The 26,404-nt window shown below is 37.7% G+C and overlaps 1 protein-coding gene across 2 annotated transcripts; it reads left to right on the top strand.

The window, feature by feature from the left end:
- Positions 1 to 660: 660 nt before the first annotated feature.
- On the top strand, positions 661 to 25,853 carry LOC135474665 (phosphatidylinositol 4,5-bisphosphate 3-kinase catalytic subunit delta isoform-like). 2 transcript variants are annotated; one of them, XM_064754201.1, is made up of 23 exons: positions 661 to 922; positions 1,897 to 2,124; positions 3,386 to 3,481; positions 4,235 to 4,367; positions 4,901 to 5,001; positions 5,377 to 5,505; positions 6,609 to 6,803; positions 7,038 to 7,107; positions 8,834 to 9,009; positions 9,582 to 9,764; positions 10,507 to 10,648; positions 11,519 to 11,622; positions 12,908 to 12,964; positions 13,680 to 13,999; positions 14,637 to 14,780; positions 15,290 to 15,461; positions 16,837 to 16,955; positions 18,087 to 18,196; positions 19,030 to 19,108; positions 20,637 to 20,798; positions 22,871 to 22,988; positions 23,250 to 23,395; positions 24,087 to 25,853. In XM_064754201.1, the coding sequence occupies exons 2-23, from the start codon at positions 1,990 to 1,992 to the stop codon at positions 24,352 to 24,354; spliced, it is 3,159 nt and encodes a 1,052-aa protein (XP_064610271.1). In that variant the 5' UTR covers positions 661 to 922; positions 1,897 to 1,989; the 3' UTR covers positions 24,355 to 25,853. The 2 variants fall into 2 exon arrangements, with proteins under 2 accessions (XP_064610271.1, XP_064610273.1); XM_064754203.1 differs by lacking the exon at positions 661 to 922 and adding an exon at positions 1,115 to 1,257.
- Positions 25,854 to 26,404: the final 551 nt, after the last annotated feature.

Below are 26,404 nucleotides of genomic sequence, written 5' to 3' on the forward strand. Positions count from 1 at the left end.
GGCAGGGTCACTGAGTGTGGTAGTGGTAGGCCTATGTGTGATGTTTTGTGTATTTGCCAAGGCCTTGCAACGAGGCAACAGTATCTATATGAAGGCTTTGTGTCTTGTTATATATCCAACTTCCGATGATGGTCGATATGAAGGTAGGGACAATGGAGCCCAGCGTCTCATTCAGACTGCCATCTTTATTCATCTGCATACTCTCTAAGACAAAAGGGAACATGTGACGTCCAACAAATCGGTCGCAGGATATCTCTTGCTGAATGAGCATTTAGTACATAGTAAGTGATTTAAGTACATAATATAATGTGCAAACACAGCAGGTCTGGCCTCAGGCTGGTGAAAGGAGACAACGTCGTGAAACTATGGAAATATGATGGAAAGCGATGTTACGCCCAAATCAAATTATATCAAGCAATCAATATGGGGATATGGTCCAACATCACAGAGGTCTACATACTGCTGAAGGATGATAGTTTTCTTTGGGCTCTTTGTGGTTTCCTCCACTCAAAACCCCAATTAAATACAGAAATGTGTAACCCTGGAATGAAGCTTAAATACCGTGATAATTTAGAGGGGGGGGGGGGAGAAAGGGTAGTCAACAGCTGGTTTTGAACTCTGTACCCTGATGAAAGTATCATTGTTGAAAATGATCATGTTAAACGATGGTAAAACTTTTCTGAGTTTCAACACGCTTAAATAATCACGCCCTAGTAAGGCTAAAATTTTACTAGAGAGCATAACAAAACAGTAAAGCAATAGTCCGTACTGTAGCCAAGTCCCGATTTTCTATGTGTCTGTCAGATGTGATTACACCCGGAAGTACAACTCGTGACGCAGAAGAAAATGTCCTGACTACCTGTTTACAAGGAAATAATGTTTCATTACACGATGTAATATTGACAACACACTTGATGTAATGGTAAGCCAAAATTCTTAGATCTTTTCACATCTTTTCAACAGCGAGATGAATGTCGACATAGTGTAAATAAGTCTGTGATAATGGTCGCGATTCACATCCGGCGAGTTGTTTTGAACAATGTTCTACGCTTTTAAGTTTTAACAAGAGATAACGCTTTAGTTCTTGGTTTCTATTTGTTGTTCGACTTAAGCAAGCGTGTTAGTAGGGAAGCAAAAGATAGCGATCGAGGTGAACTCATATCTTCATATTAACAGTTTATTTTAGTGGCCACGCGGACTACTGTTAAAGTTGAACAGTGCTTACGTTACACGATTTAAAAGGAAAATGTCATGAAGGTAACATACTAACCTCATACTAACATACTAATTTCATTTGCGGTATACGACAACCTCCGCCAGACAATAACTGCTGCTTATGTGGGGAAAATGGTCAGTAAGTAACTTCTCAAAGACAAATGCAATGATTTAATACCCCCGAACTCTCCTTCCTCCGCCCGTTAAAGGTAAAATTGGCCGCCATGCTACATTTTAGTGAAAAATTGTTGAGTATGGCGTTTAACCATAACTAGTTCAGTTAAATCAAAACTATAACCAATCAATCAGTCACTGCAAGGCTGAGCTTTTGTCATGTACCTGTGCTTTGCAAAAGTTGGGGGGGGGGGAGGGGTTCTTAAAGCTGTGCGTAATTTCCTCCACCCATAATCCTGACTGCATACCTTTATGTAAATGAAATATTCCTCAGTACAGTCAGTGCTAAACCCCAAACATACAAGGAAGTAAATATAAGGTAAGCAAATATCTTGCAATTTCTTGGTAAATACATGCATGTTAATGAATCTATCTAGAATGAACCAACCAGGTTTCTGTTGTTAATCATTCTAAAATATAAACATATAAGGTAAATATAAAATGAACGTAGAAAATATTGTGAAATGAAATATACCGAGATTTATAATCTATGTTTGTCATCAACAGGAGATTAACTGTGTGAAAAACGTGATGAAGATGACTGGTTTTCAAGATGTTGTGGCTGTGAGATTTCCTTGATTGACAACTCCTCTTTCAAAGATGATCCTGTTACTGAGTGATAAATTTGATGAGGCTAGCAACTCTGGGAGAGCCAGCTTTGACTTTCTGCTCCCTACTGGGGTTCTTGTCCCCCTTGAGGTGGATTTCTATGCATCTCTTGATCAGATTAAAGCGGTAAGCCTATGTACAGTATTTATGACTAAATCTGACATGGTATGGTTTTATACTTGAAAGTTCTTACATTTCTTGAGGGGCCTCCATGGCTCAGTCGGTTAAAGCGCTAGCGCAGCGTAATGACCCAGGAGTCTCTCACCAATGCGGTCGCTGTGAGTTCAAGTCCAGCTCACGCTGGCTTCCTCTCCGGCCGTATGTGAGAAGGTCTGTCAGCAACCTGCGGATGATCGTGGGTTTCCCCCGGGCTCTGCCCGGTTTCCACCCACCATAATGCTGGCCGCCGTCGTATAAGTGAAATATTCTTGAGAACGGCGTAAAACACCAATCAAAAAAAACAAAAAAAAAAATCTTACATTTCTTGAAACAGTTTCATATCCTCTAAAGTCCTTGAAAAAGAGTTCATGTCTTAAGGTCTTGAAAGTGTTTAATTTTCAATGTTAAATATCATTTTGCAGTATGTTTGAAATGATCTGATAAATTTAAGCCATCAAAATAGTATTCAGTAATCTCTGCCTAAAGCTTAACTGATTGTCATGGTTACCAGATCAACATTTTCCCCATATATACTATATGAATAATTATGATTTCGTTTTCGGGCTATAACTCCAACAGTTTTCCACATAGAATTTTCATTTTGGTGGATACTCAGTTGACGATGTGTCGCAACTCACATTTGTCCATTTTGCAGTTGTCATGGTAACCAGATAGCCATTTTTCTGATATATGCTATATGAATAGATATGATTTTGTGTCAGGACTGCAACTCCAACTGTTTTCCACACAGAGTTTTAATTTTGGTGGATACATAGAGCACGATATGTCATGACTTATGTTTGTCCATTTTTGGCATTGTCATGGTAACTGAGTAGCTGGTTTCCTTATATATGCTATATAAATAGAAATGATTATGTGTCCAGAGATACAACTACAACTCTGTTCCGCATAAAGTTTTGATAACCACATACCTATCATCAACACCCATGAATTTCCCTCAGGAATATACTCATAACAATGCTTCTGATACTCTTTTATACATTTGAAAAAAATACATTTGTTGGGGCATATGTTGTGTTCACCTGAACTCTTGTTATTTTTGACATGGCTGTGATAAACCCATGAAGAATTATGCTATGTATCATAAGAACATTCTCAGAGGTTCATCTCTTGTGACTGTATCTCTGTTTTGTGTAGCATGTAATGCAGTTTGTTGAGAGTATCGACCTGCTAATTAATCTGACTGACCTTGTTCACTTTTATACAGGCCTTGTGGCAGGAGGCTTCACGGTATCCATTATCCTCAAAGTTAAAGGCTCCGACTTCATACCATTTCTCCTGTGTGAATAAAGACAGTGTGAAAGTAAGTAACTACAAGACTGGATAGGCATCTTTTGTACAAAGACCGGTTAAGGCAACACCAATTCAAAGTTTTGTTTTACGGGCGGAATAAATCTTTTACCAATGTTCGAGGAGGGTATAAAAATAAATCTTTCAAATCATGGTATCTGTGTGAAATGTTGAATGTCTCAGCATTTTTTTGTCTGTTAAAGGCATATGTACATGTTCAGCAAGGTTTGAATGACAGGAAAATTATAAAAATATCAAGTTTGGACAGATCAATAGGGATCCTTTTTTCCTCCCATTAAATACAAAATAAAATTAATGTCACCTAACTACACTTTTGGCATGGTGTATGAAAAAGTATATCTCTCCTTCATATATTAATACATACATTTGCATGCAAATATATGGCTGTTAACTTACAATTTATCAACAGTCAGTGATCACCAAAAACTTCCATCAAGTCAGTGAAGATACCTGAGTAGAAGACTGATCATGCCTTTATATACGGGCAGTGCAAACTGTCTTAGACCACATTACAATTTCAGTTCAGTGTGATGAGGACTGGACTTTAAACACTACTCTTGCTTCCTCATTGGCTGTCATACATCAGGAAGTTACATTCTGGACTACATTGTGAAACATCAAGCAATCGAAAATTAAATATTTTTTATTTCTGTACAATTATGATAATGTGCCTGTCTGAAAGAATTCAGTTCACAGCACTATTTTCTTTTTAGTTGACTAATAGAAACATGTTATGTTGTTTTAGGAAGAACTTTTGGATGAAAGCCAATCGCTGTATGATGTTCGACCGATGTGTTCATTTCTCCGCCTGGTGGAAAGGGGAGATAATGAGAAGTATCTTAGTTTGAAACGGCAGATTCATTCTCTTTTCGGCAAAGGTATGAACTAATTTATACCATTTTTAAACACTCAAAGTATTTGGCTATAGATTAAATTCTGTTAAACAATGCAAGTAATGATTTCTGAGAAGTAGATTCCTAAAGCTTTTATTAAATGAATAAAAATATTCATTTTATTAGGACGAAATGATAGTTTGAGGGTCATACTCTTGTTACTTCAGATAGAAGTTACGGCCGGGTCCTGTACCACATTTTAGTGCACATTTTCGTTGAGATGAAGTACTGTATTGCACCCAAACAGCACTTTGGGAAGGTCAGAAAGGCCTTAAAATGATACCTTTAACACCAACATTTAGGTATTTTTTAATAATATATTAGTCAGATTTATGTAAGCTAGATGAATCAATCAGAATGTGTCACCTCAAAATACTAAAGTTTAAGTGAAATACAAGTGGTGTGACAAAAACCTCCATTCTGAGCTGCAGCAATGCCATTGTCAAGTATCTTTTCTTACAGGCTTGCTGCTCACTTTTTTTCTTTATTAACCTCTAATCTTTGTAACTTCTCCCAAGCTCTCAGTGGATTGGATGATGTACCCAACTCTGAGGTGGCAGATTTCAGACAGAACATGGGCAAGTACTGTCAGGATATTGTCAGACAGCGCAACTGGCAGGTAAAGAAACTTTGGTATTTGATACTGCTTTATTTTTGCAGTAATTTCAAAGCTGTTTCTTTTTGTGCCTTGTGAGTTCTGTTGTCTCAGGTGTTCTAGATATTATTGGAGTTTAGAATGATTCATCATTAAAAGGAATATTATTTATGACATGTATTTGCCTCCAGGTTTGCCCTTTTTGGAGTGAATTGTCAGAGCAAATGCAGTACATGTATCCAGTGGTAATTTCAGGTAAAACTCTCTTTGTGGCCTGCTCAAAAGTATGCTCAAATTTGCCCCCAAAATTAGCATGAAAATATGCATAAAGAAACAACATGAAAAATATTTCACCCATTTCACTCTTTTCTGAGGATTTTTATTTTTTTATTTTGACAGGGTCGAGAGAATAGACTGCTCTACCTTTTCCCCCCCAGCTTACGAAATACTGCCCAGTTGCCTGAACACCTGCAGAGTCGGCTGTCAAACCATGCCTTTGTCATCGTGGTCCGTTTCCAGTGTAAAAATGTAAGCTGGTACAATATTCAGGTGGTTGAGAGACATAATATATAAGTTAATATACATAAGATATGTACATGTATTAGTAACACAAACATCTGTAATTGCTTGTGACCTAACTTCCCAGCCCCTTCATACCCAGCCCACAACTTCAAATCAGGAGTTATTATGGTGCAGGATCTGTCTCATACAAGTGAACAATTCTTGAAAAATATCAGCTGATAACAATATAAAATCGGATTTAATAAACAACTGAATACTATTTTAGTTCCTGTCATATATCTTTCCTCATCATTCAGAATTTAATTTGGTTTTAAGCTCGCAAGAACGAAGTGAGGGGAGGTGTTGTAAGAAGGGGAAAAAGTGACAGTGTCTGTATTGGTGTCAGGTTAAGCTTTTTACTTTACTTTAGCTCCTGTATAATGGGCTGTCTTTTAGCTCCTGTACATATATAATGAGCTCTCATTCATTGATTGAAGGTTAAGCTTTTTTTTCTTTAGCTCTTGTGTATTGGGCCATTGTGCATTGATTGATGATTAGGGGTTTTTTTTTTTTTGCTCCCTAGTATAATTTATTTATTTATTTGACTGGTGTGTTGCGCTGTCCTCAAGAATATTACACTTATACGACAACGGCCAGCATTATGGTGGAAGAAAACCGGGCAGAGCCTGGGGGAAAAACCCACGACCAATTTATCTGGTATACATAGCATCTGTAGTGCAGTGGCCATCCATAGTACACGGATAGCCAATCATGGGATGCGATTTACGTATCAAAAACCCCTACAGTGCATTGTCACTTGAATACCCCACAATGAAGTTTTTGTTACTACCATGGCTCAACATTTGCTCAGCCATTTACAGTGTTGTTCATGTATTTCCTCATGCAGTTCACAATTTACATGTCAAAGACCACTGCCTCAGTTTTGTGCACAAACTCCCCACAATGATGTTTTTACCACCACAACACTTTACAACTTTTATCTTTACTCTAATTCCATTGTCCAGTTGACTGCTATGGCAGGTGAGCAGGTGTGATTCTCTGAATGCCTTGTTGTTTTTCCAACTGACTAAAGGGTAAGTTAGTGATACCTGTGTGACTGTGACTTTTAGGGTGAGAGCTCGTCCTACACAGTGCGGGTTCCTGGGGAGAGCTTCCCAGAGGAGCTGATCAGCCTAGTGTTCAGTAAGCGTGCCCTAAAAACTGGGGAGGTAGAGGAGAACCAGAAAGACTACATCCTCAAGGTCAGCGGTCAGGAGGAGTTTATTTACGGAGGATACAAAAACTTCCACTTACAGCAGTTCAAGGTGTGTGGGTCATTGTCAGCTTTATTGTGTTTATCTCTATTCTGGTCCTCAACATGAGCCTCATTGTACATTATACCTTGCAAGTCTGAGGCTCAAATCCAGTTCAGTGCATTCTTTTTTTTTTCATGCTTATTATTACTATTAACTATAAACTGATTAAGTTTATGCGTAACCCAGAAAGTGGATCACCCAAATTGTTGCCCCCTGACAGCTATATTTTTGGTTATATTGCAGTATATGTACCAGTGTCTGGTGAGAAATGTTTTGCCTGATTTGATTCTCTTACACAAGGATGATGTTTTAGGTGAGTATATCCACCATGTTCACTATTAAATCCAGCTGGATTAAAGATTGCAACACATTCTACACCTGTTTTTCTACATCCATCCAAGGTTGAGACAGCAACACATTTTACAGCTGTTTCTACAACCAGCCAAATTATAGACAGTAACACATTTTACAGCTGTTTCTACAACCAGCCAAATTATAGACAACATCACATTTTACAGCTGTTTCTACAACCAGCCAAATTATAGACAGCAACACATTTTACAGCATTTTCCCAATATTTTTTATTTTTGATTTGCACCTGGTTGTCATTATGTGTGGGTGTGTTGCACATAGATGCACATCTTGTGAGAAGAGTTTCTAAAAAAAACTTCAAATTTTCGAGTATACACTTTTTTACTATCATTCTTACCATTACTTATTCTTTACCGTTATTATCTGATTGTTAAATTTTGAAGGCAATTTGATGATTTCTTCCATTTGGATTTTGAACTTAATTTACAACAAAGAGATTTAGAGTTTTCTACTGCCATGCTGGTGAAGTTTTGGTGGGGGGGGAGGGGGGTGTGTGAGTGCATGGTGGTAGTGATGTCTTAGGGGATATGTGTAACAGGGATGCATTAGTGTGAACATAAAGTCTGCCACTAAGTGTACATTGATAAAAATGATATAGGACACAATTATCACAGAAAAATATGTAAGAAATTCTATGAAGTTTTGAAAGCCGAGAAGATGAAGTTCAGCATTGGGGATATTGTACTCAAGGACCATTCATTCCATGCTGTAGAAGCCCTTAGGATCTTGGCCAGTCACTAGCATTGAAAGAGTCACGTGATAATTGGCTGTCACGCCAAAAAACCTATTAGCTCTCAATTGTCAGTGTGGTTACTTATAGTGGATAGACAGATATCAATGCAATAAACTGGAACCACACTTTTACAAGCAGAGAACTGAGAACACCTGCCCATGTCACAATGCTTACATGTTGGGCAGGATACTGCATTAACTTGTCAGAGTGACATGGCAAGAAAACTTCCTCATTGCTTGAAGAAAAATATCATGACTTTGCATTACTTTTCCATAGCAAAGTCAGATTTATTGCAAAAATATCTTCCCAAAATCTGAATGAAAGAGTGTGTCATCAATCAGTAGGTCCTCCTATGTTTGGTAAACTCCTTGAAACCAGCTGGTCCAAATGGTTACACCCATGTATGACGAGGACGAGCATGACAGCTTAAACACGACGCTTGTGTCCACGAAAATTGCCCTGTCTGAGCTCCAAACTGAAAGAAACATTCGCCCTTTGAAAACAGAATAGAGCTGAAACTGTTTGGTTGTGTATCAGGCGTGTTTGTTTGTATTTTCTTATTATCATATTCTTAAATACTGATGATACGGGAGAGCTCCTAGGTTTTGTGTTGTAACTCTAGTTAGCTTTAACATGGCAAAATAGCGTCACCAAAATGAGTGTCACCAAATTGTTGACAAGTGGTGTAGAATTTTTTGAATATTTTTAGAACATTTCTGGAATACTACTTTATTAATTAATTCAGCTTTATTGGCTGACTTTCACTTTAACATAGTATTCAGTTTTTATTTTATTTTTCAGTTTATTTATATATTTTTTGCAGCATGTCTCTTTTCATCTTGGTATCTATCACTTTTTGTAACTTTTTGATTGGTGAAGAATGTTCATGCTTTAATACCTGTGTGTATTTCTCTGACCTGTCTCTGCTCCCCAGGTACAGATATTCGGCCTCCTTTACCTCCACGCATGAACAGTGTGCCCAGTATCTGCTCATTACCCTCCTACCCTAGCGGTTCCCTGCCCAAGGAGACCACATCATGGAGCGTCAAACAACCAGTACAGCTCACCATTCACAGCGTCAGCAATGTTGACTATCCTGACAGCTGCAGAGTGAGTGGATGGTTCATACAACAATATTGGTGTGCACCAAGTTTGATCTGGTTACTCTCCCTTCCAGGCCTATGTTTTCCGGAGCTAACCTGCTGATCTGCGCCAAATGTTGCTTTGAAACTTCATGACATGGCATTAAGGAACTAGTCATATTTTGTGGTTTGTCCACACACTGGATTGGTTTTGGAGTGAAGCTTAATTACATTGCACTTAAGCTCTGATCAGTTTAAAGATCTATTCCATATTGAGGTGAACAAGGTTCCTACTTAAACTCAGCTGTACCTGTCAAATTTCTAGTTGCCATGGCAAATAAATAGAAATAGAAATATTAAGTGACATGATTGAAACAAATGTCAAACCAAGATTCCAAATTTAGTTCAAAGGCTCATATCTGGATGGTAAGGTTCTTTCAGTTTATACTGGGACAGTCAGTCAAAGTTTCTAAACATTTTATCTGAGTATAAAAAGCCACATTTCAACATTTGGAGAGACTTGTTTAGCAGCCATGTTCTATGATTTCTCATTGCTAAAAACCTAACATGCCTAATAGCATTGTGTCTTTTGTCTGACAGATTCAGGTGGAGGCTGGACTTTTCCAGGGCAATGATTGTCTCTGCTCTAACCTTACCACGTCAGGCACTATGGTTATAAATGCCAGTGCCACCTTCGAGCAAACCCTCACCTTTAAGATGGATGTGGAGGACTTACCTCAGTCCACAAGATTGTGCTTTGCTGTCTGTAAAGGCAGGAGGAAGGTACACCCTTAAATATTCACAAAATTTTTTCTGTATTTCTTTATTGTATTTCATGTTTTACTCAACCTTCATGAATATTTCATTTGTACAACAGTGGCCAGCACTGTGGTGGGAGAAAACCGGTAGGGAAATGCATGGCGATCCATAGGGGGCAGGCAGACCTTCCCAAATGTGACCAATGAGGAAGCCAGCATAGAACTCACAATTACTACATACTGTACATTGGTGAGAGGCTTCCTGCAATGGATTGCTCACTGTGTAAATAATAACATAATTATGCAATTTATGGGCTCAGCACTGAGAGGCTAGAGCAAAGAAACAGGACTGGTTGGCCCTGTGTCAGTGTAATGTGACTGGGTGGAGTCTGGTATCTTCGGCATGATACTTTAGTGGCGGCAGCACTTTCGTGGCATGGACTCGCTCTGCCAAACGAAGACACAGTATGCGTACAGACACTTTATGACTCCTAATCGTCATATGACTGAAAAATGAAATTATTCAACACACAATTATTCTCCTATGGGAATAAACATTTGGAAATAGTAGTGAAAAACATAGAATTCCTAGAACCTTTGTCTCATTGGGAGGCCACAATAGCATCTTCCCTGGCCTTTGCCCTCAAACGTCGTATGTTCTTGTTGATCAAGGGAGAGGTACTCCTGCTGACAGAGTTACATGTATGTGTAAATATTGCACTAAAACTTCATGATAGATGACATGACCCATGAATATTTTTGTGCAGGGTGGTGATGTACAGCCAGTGGCTTGGGGCAATATTCCTATGTTTGATTGGCGGTCGAGACTGCAGCGAGGAGAGAGAGTTCTGTACATGTGGCCAGTCACAGATGACATGCAGTTCGTGGAAACTGTCTGTAACCCTATTGGTAAGCCAATGAGTTGCAGGCCAGCAATATACATCTACATAAATATGAATTTATTGATTTACATGTATTTGATTGGTGTATAATGTCATACTCAACAATATTTCACTTACATAATGACAAACCAGCCTTATTGAGGGAACAAACCAGACAGAGCTCAGTGGAAATGAACAACCATCTGCAGGTTGTGGGCAGACCTTCCAACGTACGACTGGAGAGAAAACGGGCATATATCTATTTAATATGCACCCCTGATTATATATGTTAAAACATGCAAAATTCTTGAGTACAAATACATAAATAATATTTACATATGTATTTATGAAATACATAAATAATATACATTTATATTTATTTATATGTTTACTTATAAAAAGTTATGTTTTTGTTTATTCAATAACCTGTTGTGTGTGAGATGCAAGAATACAGCTATGTCCCTTTGTAGCATGAAGTCATAGATTCAGGACAAGGGTGCTAACTTTACGACAAGGTTTGGTTAGTCACTAATATTTGATATGGGATGATATGTACAATAATCATGATAATGTCAACTTTTTCAAACAATTACATTAATTATCTGAATTATTTTCTGCAGTTAGGTTGGGTGTTAATATAGTTACCAAATTTTTAATATGTCAAGGAGAGCAATCGATTTCAAGTTTGTGTTTTTGATAGCGGTGAAAAAATGTAAAATATATAGTAGTACTTTTAATGAACAAATTGGAACATACACACACCCACCTCTCTCTCTTCCTACAGATTAAGACGTAGCCACCACTCCCTCTCTTTACCTGTCCCTTGCCTTGTAAAATTTCTCCTCTTTGAGGGTCAAACCTAAAACCCAAACCAAATCCCTGTATGTTTTTGTTTTAGGTACTGTGGCTCCAAACCCACAGGGAGAAAAGGGTACAAAACTCAGGGTCAAATTCTCAGATTACGGCATCAAGGGTACCATTGTTTTCCCATCCTTTGACAATGTAAGAAATTTAGAGTTTTAAGTGTTTTTTTTTTTTTTTTTTTTTCTGTACTTTGCTCTCAAAGGCACATGTATATAGGTCCCACATTTACACTGCATACAAATGTTCAGTCATTTTGGGGCCTCCGTGGCTTAGTCGGTTAGCGCGCTAGTGCAGCGTAATGACCCTGGAGCCTCTCACCAATGCGGTCGCTCTGAGTTTCAAGTCCAGTTCATGCTGGCTTCCTCTCCGGCCGTATGTGGGAAGGTCTGCCAGCAACCTGCGGATGGCCATGGGTTTCCACCGGGCTGTGCCCGGTTTCCTCCCACCATAATGCTGGCCACCGTCGTATAAGTGAAATATTCTTGAGTACAGCGTAAAACACCAATCAAATAAATAAATAAATAAATAAATAAATTCAGTCATTTTATTTGTACCATGTTGACAAACCCACAGCATAATATCAGTTTAATTATGAATGTCACCGAAAGTAGAGCATTTTTCAAGAGACATGTCAGTATTGTGCTTGATTCTGATTACTTCATGGACCTTACAGAGCCTGAGAGGTTTTTGTGAAGTTTGATTACTTTCTTTTCATAAAAATGTAATTTTTGACATAAAAAGTGTCATTTTACAGCCATTTTGCGCTGTTTAATGTAGCTGTCTCACTGAATCACCATTCCAGTGAAACCTGATATAATAGCTTGCCCTGTTCTAATGTACAGCATGCTGGAGTGGGATAATCAGGCATTAGATAACCTTAGAGTCATTAGCATGACTTAAAATCAAAGACCCAAACTATACTCAAAAACTTTGAAAATGCATGACTGGAAAACAAGTTTATTAATGAACAAACCACAGATGAAAATTGCCCTTAAATACCACTCAGAAATGTTATGTTTGTACCAGGGTTTTTTTTTTTGCCTTAATGATATGAAAATGTCTCCTTCTATGTCATGCATGTAATGCATTTGCATGGCGTGATAGTATATTTTATTTATGTCTAAGGACATTCATGTGTAAGGTCATCTATTTGGTATTGTCCGGTTCTCAGCTAGGTAAATTGTAACGTATGAGATCACCAATGTTATTACCAGCCTATCAGAGCATGTCTGTCCACAGTATATCAACAACAAGGGGAATCCACACCTAGAGTCCTGCCATCCAAGCACCTTTATTCCAGTGTGCATGGAATAAGTATCAAGTATTGATTTTGTTGCATTACCTGAACCTTTCAACTCTTTTGATGTTCCTGTTTATTGCTTTGTTAAAGTTTACGTGTTTTGCTGTATTTTTGTTTCATAAGGACAATGGCCAGGGAGAGAGACAGGAGGAATCAATCTCAGACAAAGGAAACACTTCAGTAAGTTTATTGCCTAGCTTTTCTCTCTCTTTATTTTCAATATTTGGTAATATTTTTAGCTTTTCACAGAGCACTTAATCTGCAGAACGCAGGAGCTTTATGCCTACAATAAGGTGATGGCATCATGTCACACTTAATTGACTGTTGCCGAGGTGGTTAGCGTGCCAGTGGAGAGCAATGACACAAGAGTCTCTCAAGCCCAGCTCATGCTGGCTTTCTCTCGCGCGATACATGGGAAGGTCTTCCAGCAGCCTGTGGATGGTTGTAGGTTTCACCCTGGCTCTGCCCGGTTTCCTCCCACCATATTGCTGGCATCTGTCGTATAAGTGTCGTATTGTGTACGATGTGAAACACCAATCAAATAAATAAATAAATGAATTATTACTGAAGCCATTTTGCCTTAAGCATTTGGTATGTTTCAGTAAGTTTGTTATACATATGGCATGTTCACTGAAGTAGCACATTATTCAATTTCCTCGATTTACTTAGCCAACTTTATGGAGGGAGGCAGATAGAACAGCTGTCTAGCTTTCAGCCCTTTGACGTTAACGTAGGAGAGGCTGATATCAGGGACACTTACATCAGGGGTGCTTACAATACATCTGCATAGGAGTTGAAATGAAGTCAGTTAAGTTCCTGCCGCTGATGTCAAGGAATGTGTAACTCATTAAACCCACTGTTTATAAGTCTATCATTTAATTCATCTAATTCACAGAGGACAGGAAACAATTTCCGTCGCTGCTTGGACGAGCTGCAGCAAGTGCTTGATCGTGACCCACTTTATTCCCTCCATGAACATGAGAGGGATTTGATCTGGATGCTACGCTACGAGGTGAAGAATCGTTTTCCTCATGGACTTCCCAAACTGCTCAGTAGCATGGACTGGACAAAGCACCCAGACGTGGAGGAGCTACAGCGAATTCTCAAACAGTGGCCAAAGTTAGCCCCCGAGCGTGCACTTGAACTACTGGACTTTGCCTATCCCGACCGCAATGTGCGCGAGTTTGCTGTTAGCTGTCTAAATCAGGCTCTCTCGTAAGTTTTGGCCACATTGTTTGCTCATGATTAAATGCCATGATTTGTAGATTGAAATATTTGTTAAACATTATAATGATGGAATGACTGTGGCTGAACGCCACGTCGTTTAATGTTATAAACATAAGGTGGGAAAAATTCCAGAAGCTTTATTGTAATCATTAAATTATGAAAACCCCTTCAAGTGTCACCGGAAATACCAGTTTGCATATAGCTGCTGTTGTCAAAAGCCAATCTTCAGTCAAGTAAGTGCAGAGAGAGAAAAAAGACAAAATGTTCCTAATTTAGATTTATAAAAAAAACTAAATCTGTCATCTTGATTGCAATGTGAAAAATGTGTGAATTATACATCTGTAGGTAGATAAAGTTTAAGTTTTTAGAGGCCCTGCTGGCTCAGATGGTTAAAGGACTGTTGGTCCCATAACTAATGAGGTCCTATTTTAGACTCCAGGTTTTGGTGTTTCGATTGCACCTGGAGATGCAGTAGTGGCTTTGGCATGTTTGTGTGAGGAAGTTTGCTCAATACCTGGTAAAGTCGGTGGGTTACTGCAAGCACTTTGGTTTTCTTCGCCCATAAAAAGTAGGTCTTCAGTTGTCCAGGTTTAATTATTTTTCTGTGTCCTTATTTTGATTTTAGAGATGAAGATTTGTCTCAGTACATGTTACAACTCGTGCAGGCCCTGAAGTATGAATCCTACCTGTCCTGCCCTCTGGTGGAATTTCTGCTAACTAGGGCCATTAACAATCAACGAATCGGTCACCAGCTCTTCTGGTTATTGAAGTGAGTGTGTATAATTACTAGGTGTATAAGGTCATGAAAGATGTACAGAAAGCTGTATGTGCTCTACATGTACATTTTACAATAATGCTTTTTAACATATCACAAAAAATCTTTAATTGTGTTGATGTTTTTTGTTTTGTTTTGTTTTTTTGTTTCTTTTTTTGAAGATTATAAATGAAAGCTATGATAATTTAAAGGTTTGACTAACAGTTTTCTTTATCAGAACTAGAGGCTTTCGAAACAGAAACAATTTCATCTTCAGACAGGACTGGAGCAGATTTTAATTCAATATTTTGATTTTATTTACTGTACATGTATTCAAAGTGCATGTGTATTCATATATCTGCTTTTGGAATTGGAACATCTGTTATCTTCAAGGATGGCAAAGAAGTGATTTTGAATCACTGAGATTAGTCTGTATCTGTTTCTTTTGGAGTTTATACATCATTCAAATATTGAAGAAGGTGGATAAGATAACAAGTTAAACATGAGAGTGGTCGTATTTGCAGAGCAGAGACGGAAACGCCGAGTGTGGCTGTACAGTTTGGACTGATTTTGGAGGTCTACTGCCAGGCATGTGAAGACCACATGAGGTCCCTCATCAAACAGAATGAGGCGCTTCAGAAGCTCAAGTCAGTCAATGAACTGGTGCAGAGCGAGAAATATGGGGCAGGTGAAAAGGTAAGTAAAGAAGATCATACAAGTACATGTATATACATTGTAATTCATGCCTTTTCACCCCTTTGAATAGTAGTATTTTTAGCTTAGCTATATGTTTTGCAGTGGAAATTTGCATTGAACCGTAAGCATTTGCATCCAGTAATGGTTTGAGCCAAGTCAAAGTAAATGTCAACTAAAACAATTTTGCATGCCTTTGAAGTACAATGGCATACATGTGAAGATATTTCATCATTGATTCATTTGTTTGTTTATTTTATCGGTGTTTTACCCCATTCTTTCACTCAATATAACGCCGGCCAGCTTTCTTTTGTGAGGAAAGCAGGCAGAGCCCAGGATAAACCCATGACCATCTGCAGTTTGCTTGCAGACATTCCCACGTATGGCCAGAATAGAAGCCAGCATGAGCTAGACATGAACTCACAGCCGGGGCATTGGTGGTTCAACATTGATGCTCTGCATGCATATTACTTATGTAACACTACATGTGTGTGAAAGACATTATTCTTTGCAATTTCTTGTGTGTGTTAGGATTCAATGGTTATTGTCATTGCTAAGGGTGATATCTGAAAAAGCACTGGGAGGGGTCTCCGTGGCTCAGTTGGTTAGCGCGCTAGCGCAGAGTAATGACCCAGGAGCCTCTCACCAATGCGGTCGCTCTGAGTTCAAGTTCAGCTCATGCTGTCTTCCTCTCCGGTCGTAAGTGGGAAAGTCTGCCAGCAGCCTGCGGATGGTTGTGGGTTTCCGCCAGGCTGTGCCCGTTTTCCTCCCACCATATTGCTGGCTGCCATTGTACAATTCTTGAGTATGGCGTAAAACACCAATCAAATAAATAAAATCAAATCAAAAAGCACTGAATGTATTGGGCTAAAGTTGTGCATTCATGCATCTTCTCTAGGGAAGCTCTTTCATTACTGTGTTACTAAATTTATTTTTCACTGTTTACCATGGTAATCTATCAAATACCAAAAAAGGTTTTTTACTCAAAAATTCATTATAGTGCATATTGTAAAACCTTTAGTCATACATGTGCATGGTTTGATGCATCGAATTGTGGAATATTCTCATAAGTATAACATTGGCATTTCTTACTTGTGAAAAGTGAAGTGCATGTATTGACTTTTAGAGAATGGTATGGTAACTCAAATATGACTGTTGGGCTATATCTGTACTGCTGTATATAAAAGGAAGATGTCTTCCCAGCCATTCATGGGAAGGTCTGCCAGCAACCTGCAGATGTGGTGGGTTTCCCCCAGACTGTGTGCTAATTTTCCTTCCACCATAAGATAATGATTGCCGCTGTTTTATATATGTAAAATATCCTTTAGTACTGCAAAAGACACTTTCGCTTTCATTTTGTATCATGTATCTTCCCCAGAGACAGCGAGAGAAATGCATTAGTGACATGATGAAGGTTCTGAACCAAGTCTCCATAAGGGAAGCCTTGTCCGATATTCAGTGTCCTCTTACACCAAGGCTTAAGCTTAAGACCCTAGTGTAAGTGCTAATTAGTTTTGCCTCTCAGTAGGTCTAGTTGCTATTGTTATATTTAATATATACTGTGATTCAGCCTAAGTGTGGTTTGTAGAAATGGGCTTTCAGAAGCACATAAATGCCTTAAAATGATAATTTTGACATCAACAAAACTTCACAATTAACTCTTAAGTATGTAAGGTGGATAAATCAATCACAATGAAGCAAAATTAAGGTGTAATGCAGTAAATATATGTGTTAAAGAAAAGTATAAGATATTGTACTTGGACATTTTGACGAGTAGCCCCTGATCACTTCTAGTAAATTATGCTGAATGTTTCCTGAGATGACATGCAGAAATTCAAAGAGCTAAGCTGCATGTACACTTACTGATGGTTTTACTCTGCCTGACTTCTATTCTTCAGCTTTAAAGAAATAATTTAATGTGTGTATTAAAAACTATGTGACTATGATCAGGACTTTTTTACTGGTGTGCCTGAAATAAAGGAATGTCTCAAATTTTGTGGAAAAACCACAACCACACTGTTTGATTATGACAAAAGAACAGGAATATAAATAATTGAAGTAAAAAAAGTTAATTTTTTTCACAAAATTCTCAGAAATCTTAATTTTCTGAGCTTTTTCAAAGTGTGTTTAGCACGATGAGATATTGGTTGAACCCCTGCATGTTCAAACTGTCTAGAAAGATTAGTGTATGGCCCCTATAGTTCCACTGAGATGCCATATCACCCGCAGTTAGCATTTCGTGGGAGATTTCAGGGTATCATAGCTAGGAAGTGTCTGAAATTATCAACGTAAATGCTATGAAAATGTGATATTCTGCATAAATTGTATCTGATGATTCTGTAATTATTCAACCTTTTCGCATGTTTGCAAAGTGTTTATTCAAGCATATTCTGAAGGCATTATTCTGAGTGGACTGATAAAAATGCCTGAAACTGGCCAATCCAACCAATATAGTTTTCTGTCCAAATTCAAATTAAAAATGCGCATAAATTGCACTGAAACTTGAACTTTCATATGCAACAAGGTTGAGGAATCAGAGTTCTTTCATTCATTCCTAGGCCAGGTATATCACTCTGCTCAGTTCTTTGTAATAGCCTGTAAAAATGTGTCTGTTATGGGTTATATCAGTGTAGAAAAGTGCAAGTTCATGGACTCTAAGAAGCGTCCATTATGGCTGGTTTGGAAGAACGCTGATCCTAGTGGCCCTGACATTAATATCCTCTACAAGAATGGAGATGGTAAGACTTGGAATTTTATTTGCAGTAGATGTACATTCACAGATGACCAAATGCAGTAAAAGAGTACTGCCTTAGAATTGGATATATGTATACTAGTAATAACTAACAAGTGTCCCATGTGAAGGTTTTAAATAGATGAGAATGAATTTAATGTTACGAGGAACATTAATGGTTCACTTCTATGGTTCACTCATCTGATACCCCTGATAGTTTTCTATTTCAAACATATCTACATGTAGCTGATTTGTAAGAAAAAGGGAAAGACAACATAAAAATCAATTAAGCACCAGTAGAAAGAACATTGTAAACTTTATCTGAAAATTCCTTAGATTATTTTTCAAGACATTTTTTTTTTTTTTTTGGTGATTTGTATTAAATGCAGTCAGATGTTTTGGGTTGTAAGATGCGCTTTATGGACCATGCTCATAATGTATGTTGCCAGTGATGTCACACCCACTTTTCTCTGGCCCGAAAATAGGTAGTCAGTGTCAGATTTGTTTGCATGAACACGCACATATATCATAAGTGAAGTTCACAAGAATTTTGTTCACACTTGGACATAGATGATCATGGAAAAAATGTTGCATGACATCATTGGCAACACATACCTGTGCATTATCAGTACGGCCTATATAGCCACCTTACAGTCAAAAGATATGAATGCTTTTAATCTGGTTAAAAAAGTTATAAAAAATATATTTTTCTTGATGCTTACTTACATTTTTACATTGTCTTTTCCTGTAAAATACCAAAGAAGGAATACAAACAGAGTTGTATGTGTAGTATAGAGCCAGCTGTCCTGCCCTTGACTTTTTGTGTTTTCTCTTCACCAGACTTAAGACAGGACATGCTGACACTGCAGATGATTCAGATCATGGACAGTATTTGGCAAGCTGAAGGGTTGGACCTCAGGTATGGATTTGCTGACGCTTGGACTTGTTAACACATGGGTCGTGATATGAGGTATCTTATCCTGTGCAGTGGTGACGCTGCTCAGGTTGGATTGACCATTGTTCCTCTTTAATACATGTGCTACTGGCTTGCCCACAAAATGAACAACAGGCTACACAGCTTAGGCAGGGATGAACAACAGACCACACAGCTTAGGCAGGAATGAACAACAGGCTACACAGCTTAGGTATCACTGAACAACAGGCTAAACAGCTTAGGCAGGAATGAACAACAGACTACACAGCTTAGGCAGGAATGAACAACAGGCTACACAGCTTAGGCAGGAATGAACAACAGACCACACAGTTCAGGCAGTAATGAACAACAGGCCATACAGCTTAGACAGGGATGAAAAATAGACCTCACTGCTTAGGCAGGACTGAACAACAGACTACACAGCTTAATCAGAGATGAACAACAGGCTACACAACTTAAGCAGGGATGAACAACAGACCACACAGCTTAGGCAGGGATGAACAACAGACTACACAGCGTAGGTAGGACTGAACAACAGACTACACAGCTTAGGCAGGGATGAACAACTCACCACACAGCTTAGACAGGGATGAACAACAGACTACACAGCTTAGGCAGGACTGAACAACAGACAACACAGCTTAGGCAGGGATGAACAGCAAACTTTTTATATTTGTTACAAAACAGATTAGTGACAATGGCTGTGGATGGGACAACTATATATGACCTTAAAATTGTCCCAGAAAGTGCATTTTTAGAATCAAAAGAAAGCCATAAAATATTACTTCTGGTGCCAAGACTTACATTTTTGCCGTAGGATGTCATACTGCCTTCCAAATAAACCTTATAACACCTTTCTAAAATCCGAACTCTTAACAGCCCAACAAAATGAATAACTTAGTCATGGACGAAATTTGAGGTCAAATACAGCAGATTGCTAGCATATTCAAGAACATGCAGTCACATCACAAGGTGTGACAAAGCAATATGATCATCTTGGAAATGCTGATTGGTCAGTTCACAATGGCACTTTCTGTGGCTGTCATTGTAGTGGGTAGGCTAGACCATGTAGACTGTTAAGAACTGCAGGTTTGTAATTTTTAAGAACTTTCCTGATTTTTTAGATTTTGATTGCAGTTATGCACTTCAACTTATGACTGTGTTGAGGATACTGTCTTAGGTATGTGTTTAGGCCAGTTTTTTTTATAGGCAGTCTATATTAAGAAATATAAACCACATGTTTCATGTATCCTCTAACTGTCATGCCAACGATTGAGAGCTGAAAAGGCCTTACTCAGTTAAAGCCATTTAATCCTTTAAAACAAAGACCCTTATTGAAAATTTGTTTGTACTTGTTCATGTTGGAACATATCATATACTAAATTAGAATACAAACCATTACTTTTCATGAATGCTTGAACATTGTGATAAATTAAAATATTCTGACATTGGGTGAAAAACATGAATGAAAAAAGAACTGGTAAAAAGGAAGCATTCAAACTTCTGTTTACAGAATGAATCCGTATGGATGCTTGGCAACAGGAAAGGAAACTGGAATGATTGAAGTTGTGCAAAAGTCTGAGACCATCGCTAATATTGTGAGGTCGTATGATCGCACCACTTTCAACAGAACTTGTCTGTATGACTGGATCAAGGCAAATAACCCTATTGATAAGTAAGTACCACATTAGTCAGTCCATATTATCGCTAAAAAGAATCTTTGTTAGTGACTCTATCTTGCCTCTCTTCTTGTTTAGAAAGAGGCATTGTTTGTTGAATCAAATTTCAGCAAACAGAATTATTGCATTTTGATACACCTAAACTCCATATGATATGAAGTCATATGCTCTTTATTATTTATATAAAGGTGAATTGTCAGGATGTCCTTCACTGATAAAAGGGATATCTAACTGGCTCAGTCAGATATCACTTTTGTTATTACACACCCAGACACCATGGTGCCAAATAAGAAACATTTTGTTTTGTGACTTTACAATGCGAGCTCAGGGGAATGACATCATAATACAAGTTCAGTCAACTTTAACATACCTTTGTCGCGCTAAAAGACATGACGTCATGCAAGACGTTATGTGTGACATCACGCTCTGTACACAAGTCTGTAAACGTCTACAGCTATTGAAGCTTTTTCAAATACGCTAAATCATGATATTATTAAAATATAAATAATAAATAGAATATTGCTCAATGAAGGTTGAATACATAAGTGGTTATGTCAGTTTGCATTCTCCATACCTGTCGTAGTCATTCTTTGGAATTTTTCCCTTTTAGCTTTCCCATACAAAATACAGGAATAGCTTAAGTTGTACCCTGAGGATCCGCATCAAATAACAGGGAAAGCAATATTAAACAAAATGGTAGGGGTGGTATTTCAAAAATTACTGCATGTACATATATTGAGCTGAGGTTTTACAGACATGTAGAGCCTGATGAGGGAAATCTTTCATTGTTCAATTGTTGTGGGCATTTTTAATACTTGAAATTATAAAATGCATGACTTACTAGAATCATTGTTAAGTTGATTGTTATTTAAAGGGTAGTACCTCAACAAGTGGTGAATGTATTGAACTGAAGTTTTACAAACATATATTAAAAGTACAATGACACGATGGGGATGTTCCATCATCGTTGCTCTGTGTGAATGTTAATTACCATCAATTACCGAAGTCATGACTTCAATAATTTATATAAATTTGCATTCATGTGTCTTTTTTGCATTTGCAACATTCCCTGATTCTTCAACCGCAATCTGCAACCAATATTTGGAAATATTCTAAGAGAACTGTGGCATGTAGAGAAATAATTTGCATAGTTTTATGAAGCTTGCATTTTCAGTGACACAAACAAATCATTTCTAGTGTCATTTCATAATACTTGTATGCATAAATTCCACTAAAAAAAGTGTTTTAGTTGTTGAAAAAGTACCTCGGTGTAAGGGTCAAAAAGGAATATGTTTAGATGAGTAGATGTACAGGGCTGGTCATGTTAAAGTGTACAGCTTTATACATCATAAAAAAGTGCATCAAACAAATTTATGAATGTACAAAACAGTGTTCTTGTAGTTTTGAGATTTTAACATACGTTTATGATGCAACCCTTTCTTAGAGAGTATTAAAATGAAACAGGGAGTCAGCGGATTATGTCAGTTGTTTTGATCTTTGTTTGTAGCTCACAGAGTACACATGTTGTTTGTTTGCACCGTTACATTTCAAACCCCGCCTACCTACTGTATCTTTGTCATCCATTGCCTCGACATGAAGGGCATGGTGTATGCCAGATGGTGGTGGTCTACAACCAGCAGTCTACTTTTCTTCACTAATGAAACAGATCCTCGTATAAATGAAAATATTTTAAGAATGTCGTTAAATATCAGTTTAATTTTTATTTATTTTATGCCGTGCTTAGTCAAGAATTTTGCTCTGACATGTACATCCATCTCCCCCCCCACCCCACCCGCCCACCCAGCCTCCATCAATAAGCGTGAAGTTTTTTGCCTATGACTGTCTTGCATGTTTTGCCTGATTTTGAGATGTCTACTGATATTGGAAAGTCGTCATTAGGAACACTTAGAAGGTACAGTATCCTATTGGGGGAAAAGTAACTTTCAATAACAGCGGTAATATTTTATGACATTTGTTTCGCTTCTTTGTGCAAAATATTATGATATTTATGGTAAGTAACTACAAACCTTGTCAGAGTATTAAGAGCTGTGATGATCTGTGTTTACAGGTGGGACCAGGCTGTAGAGGAGTTCACGCTCTCCTGTGCTGGCTACTGTGTGGCCACATATGTCCTGGGGGTGGGGGACAGGCACAGTGACAATATCATGCTGAAGCAGTCCGGTCAGGCAAGTTCACTTTCTTCTGTAAACCTTTCACCTTTCCAGGATCGTACCAAACTGTAAATAAACTAGAGAATTTCGTCAGAGCTATATCGCTAAAACCAGGCACTTCTCATTTCATTTCTCTCTCCAGGTTTAAACATGTTTTCACTACAATATGGCTGCAGTTTTGCCAAAAAATAGAGTTTCCGATGTAGTGATACAGTTTTAATATTAATAATAAAATTAAGTGATCTGTTTATGATTGGAGTTTCTATTCTCTTACAGCTATTCCATATTGATTTTGGTCACTTTCTGGGGAACTTCAAGATGAAGTTTGGCGTGAAGCGTGAGCGAGTGCCCTTTGTGCTTACTAATCATTTTGTTTATGTGATAACGAAGGGTCACAGTCAGCAGCACCAGCACTTTGAGAGGTAAGCAGCAGGACCTCTGTGGAGGAATTGACTTGGATAAGTTTTGCGTGTAAGATTGTTATGAAGATTGAACACTTCTTGCTTTAGCAGTTTTTGGAGTTATGTATCAGGATAGACACTTATTCTACATTAGTTACATTACATTGATCAATTCTCTACTGGCACCATATTTTCTCACCCCATTTGTCTGTCTATTCTATAATTTGCACACATTTTTTCCTAATATGTTACTTCATCATAATGGATTGAAACTTAATATTTTTCACCATAATAAGTACAGATCAAATGTTTGTTATGCTTTTCCCCCCATAGTTCATGAAAGGGTGATATATTTTTTGGGTCTGTCAGTCTGTTTGTCATCCTGCGGGTTTCATGTAATAACTTCTCCCAGAAGTGCCCAATGTTGGTAACATTTTATGTGCAGGTTTACTTTGCGGAATTTCTGATAAAGTTCGAGAAACGGCTGGATATATGTAAAAGTGTTATATTTACTGATTTATGTCATTCTGATTGCTAGTTGATTTCGTACAATAACTGTCGGGCATATTTGTCTGGTTTGATTATAATTTGCCAATAATTATAATTTGAATTGGTGATTCTTCACATCAGTTTCCAAAGCCATCTTGGTTCATGCACCAGTCTTAATGTGGGATATAAATTCTATGAATATGTTTGTTCGTATTTCACGCAGGTTCCGTAAATATTGTGAGCAGGCATACCTGATTCTGAGGAAGAAGAACCATCTGCTGATCACGCTGTTTATGTTGATGTTGTCCACGGGGATTCCCCAGCTCACATGTGTTCAGGACATTGACTATATCCGCGTGGCCTTGGCCTTGAACATGACAGAGACTCAGGCCATCAAACATTTCCGTGAGAAATTTAATGAGGCCCTACGCAACAGCTGGAAGACCAGCGTCAACTGGGCATTCCATGCACGTGCGAAGAACAACGGCTGATTGTGCAGGACCATTTCAGGAGCTGGTCGTCAGTGTGAAACATATGATGATTGGTCAATCCTTTGGTGATCAACATGAAGTCTTTGTGTCTGATCAGTAATGGCCGTGTCTAATCATAATGATTGATGTGTTATGTTCATGGCCTTTGTCCAGTTACTCTGACCAGTCATGGCAAATTACATTTGATATGCTTTAGAAATTTTATAACAGAGATAGACTTTTTATCTTTCTTGAAAAGAAAACATTGCTAATGAGAGTCTATTTATTGGTTTTGTAACAAAACAAAAAAAATGCCATCATTAGTCATTTTCACAGCTAACTCTACAAAATGTATTTGAAATAAATTATTTACCTGTAATTCAGAGTGAGCTAGGATTTTAAGGTAAAGTATTTTTAGAATTGTCAAATGACTGAAATATTAATATTTACTATGTCACATTCATAAAATGTTATATACCTACATGTAATGTCTTCATTTATACCCATACACATGTAACTGGGTAAAAAGATAGACCTCTGTGGGTTTATATGGCCAAACTACTATATTCCATTGCTTCAAAAAATATTTTTGAATGTTGTGTTTTGAGTACGTAACTAATGTAACCGTACGTGTAAATTTAACAAAAACAAGGGTGCACTTTTTTCATACATGCACTTGTATGAATTTTCAACAAATTAATATGATTTTTTTATATGATATTCATTTTATTATGAATCAGTACTAATTGAGTTTCAAGTTATCAGCCTTTTGTATAAATTGTTCAATTTTGGAAGTGCAAATATGGCGGTGAATTTATATCACTGTTTACTTTAGATCATGGACATAGTGCACTGTGTAGAAGTCTTGCGTGTTCATGTTATGCTGAGATGAGGTCAGATTTAAAGTTTAGATGCATGTACTTGAAAGATTATTCACAGTACTATAATTTTTATATAAAATGAAGTGTGTTTGTTTCAGAACCCCTCAGTACAGATTAATGCCCTTGTAGATGTCCATTAATAAGGCTGAATATAGTGAAGATATAGTGAGACAGAAAAAAAATGATTGACAGAGTTAGCGTACAATCAATAAATGTGGACAACTAGAGGTATAAATAATTCATGATAGAAAGAGATCTTTCGTTTAAGATGTACCTATATATAAATATCGAAAACTATGCAATTATGATGTAGTATAGACATTGAAAGCTTGATTTACTTTTCCATAACGTCTGTGTTTACGGAGACTCTGGTGGTAATTATCAACCAGACCGCAAAGAAAAACATGAATTCTTAAGTAAGCGCGCTTTTTTTACGGCCATAGGTTTGCAAGGAGTCGCAGCCAAATAGGAACGAAACATATATTCCTATGATATAAGTGAGAAAAAAAAATGTATTAAAATGTTACATTCCATCTTGTATACCATTTATGTCAGTTGTAATACGTTTTATTTTATTGTGGTACAAAGTGAGGATTGTATATGAAGCATTGTTGGAAGATGAGCTGAAACCACAGCTGGGGATGGGCATCCATTCAATCTTGCTGATGAATGGGCATAGTCCATATTAAACTACATGTATTAAGTGTGGCTGTAGGTAGATTTTACTTCAGAAGTGAGCAGAATACAAAAGCGAACACTGAACACGGTTAAAAGGCTTTAGTTTTCTCTGATGAGATTCGAAGAACCACCAGATTTATAGAAGAGTTCACATTTTCAGAAGAGCAAGATTTTAATATGTGTGCAGTATTTGACAGTTGCATACTGTATTTTAATGGTGCTTTAAACAAGTATAAAATATCAAGAAGTATCATTTCACTCATGTGTGCTTTGTTAGTTAATTATACGAAATCACCAGGTGTTGGTTTTCTCTACACTGTATACTGATTGGTGCTTATATTTTCGCGTGATGAAAATTGGTTAGAAAACAGGTGTCCAACCACCAAAGAATGGGGCAGCGAATGCAGTGCACAAGATTCATTGCTTGGTCTGAAGAAGACATCATTATTTGAGGAATATTTTTGTCACATTTTAAGTGTTTTTTTTATGTGTAAGGAGATTAACAGTCACGG

This window comes from Liolophura sinensis, chromosome 9, assembly GCF_032854445.1.
Source record: "Liolophura sinensis isolate JHLJ2023 chromosome 9, CUHK_Ljap_v2, whole genome shotgun sequence".
Classification (NCBI taxonomy): domain Eukaryota; kingdom Metazoa; phylum Mollusca; class Polyplacophora; order Chitonida; family Chitonidae; genus Liolophura; species Liolophura sinensis.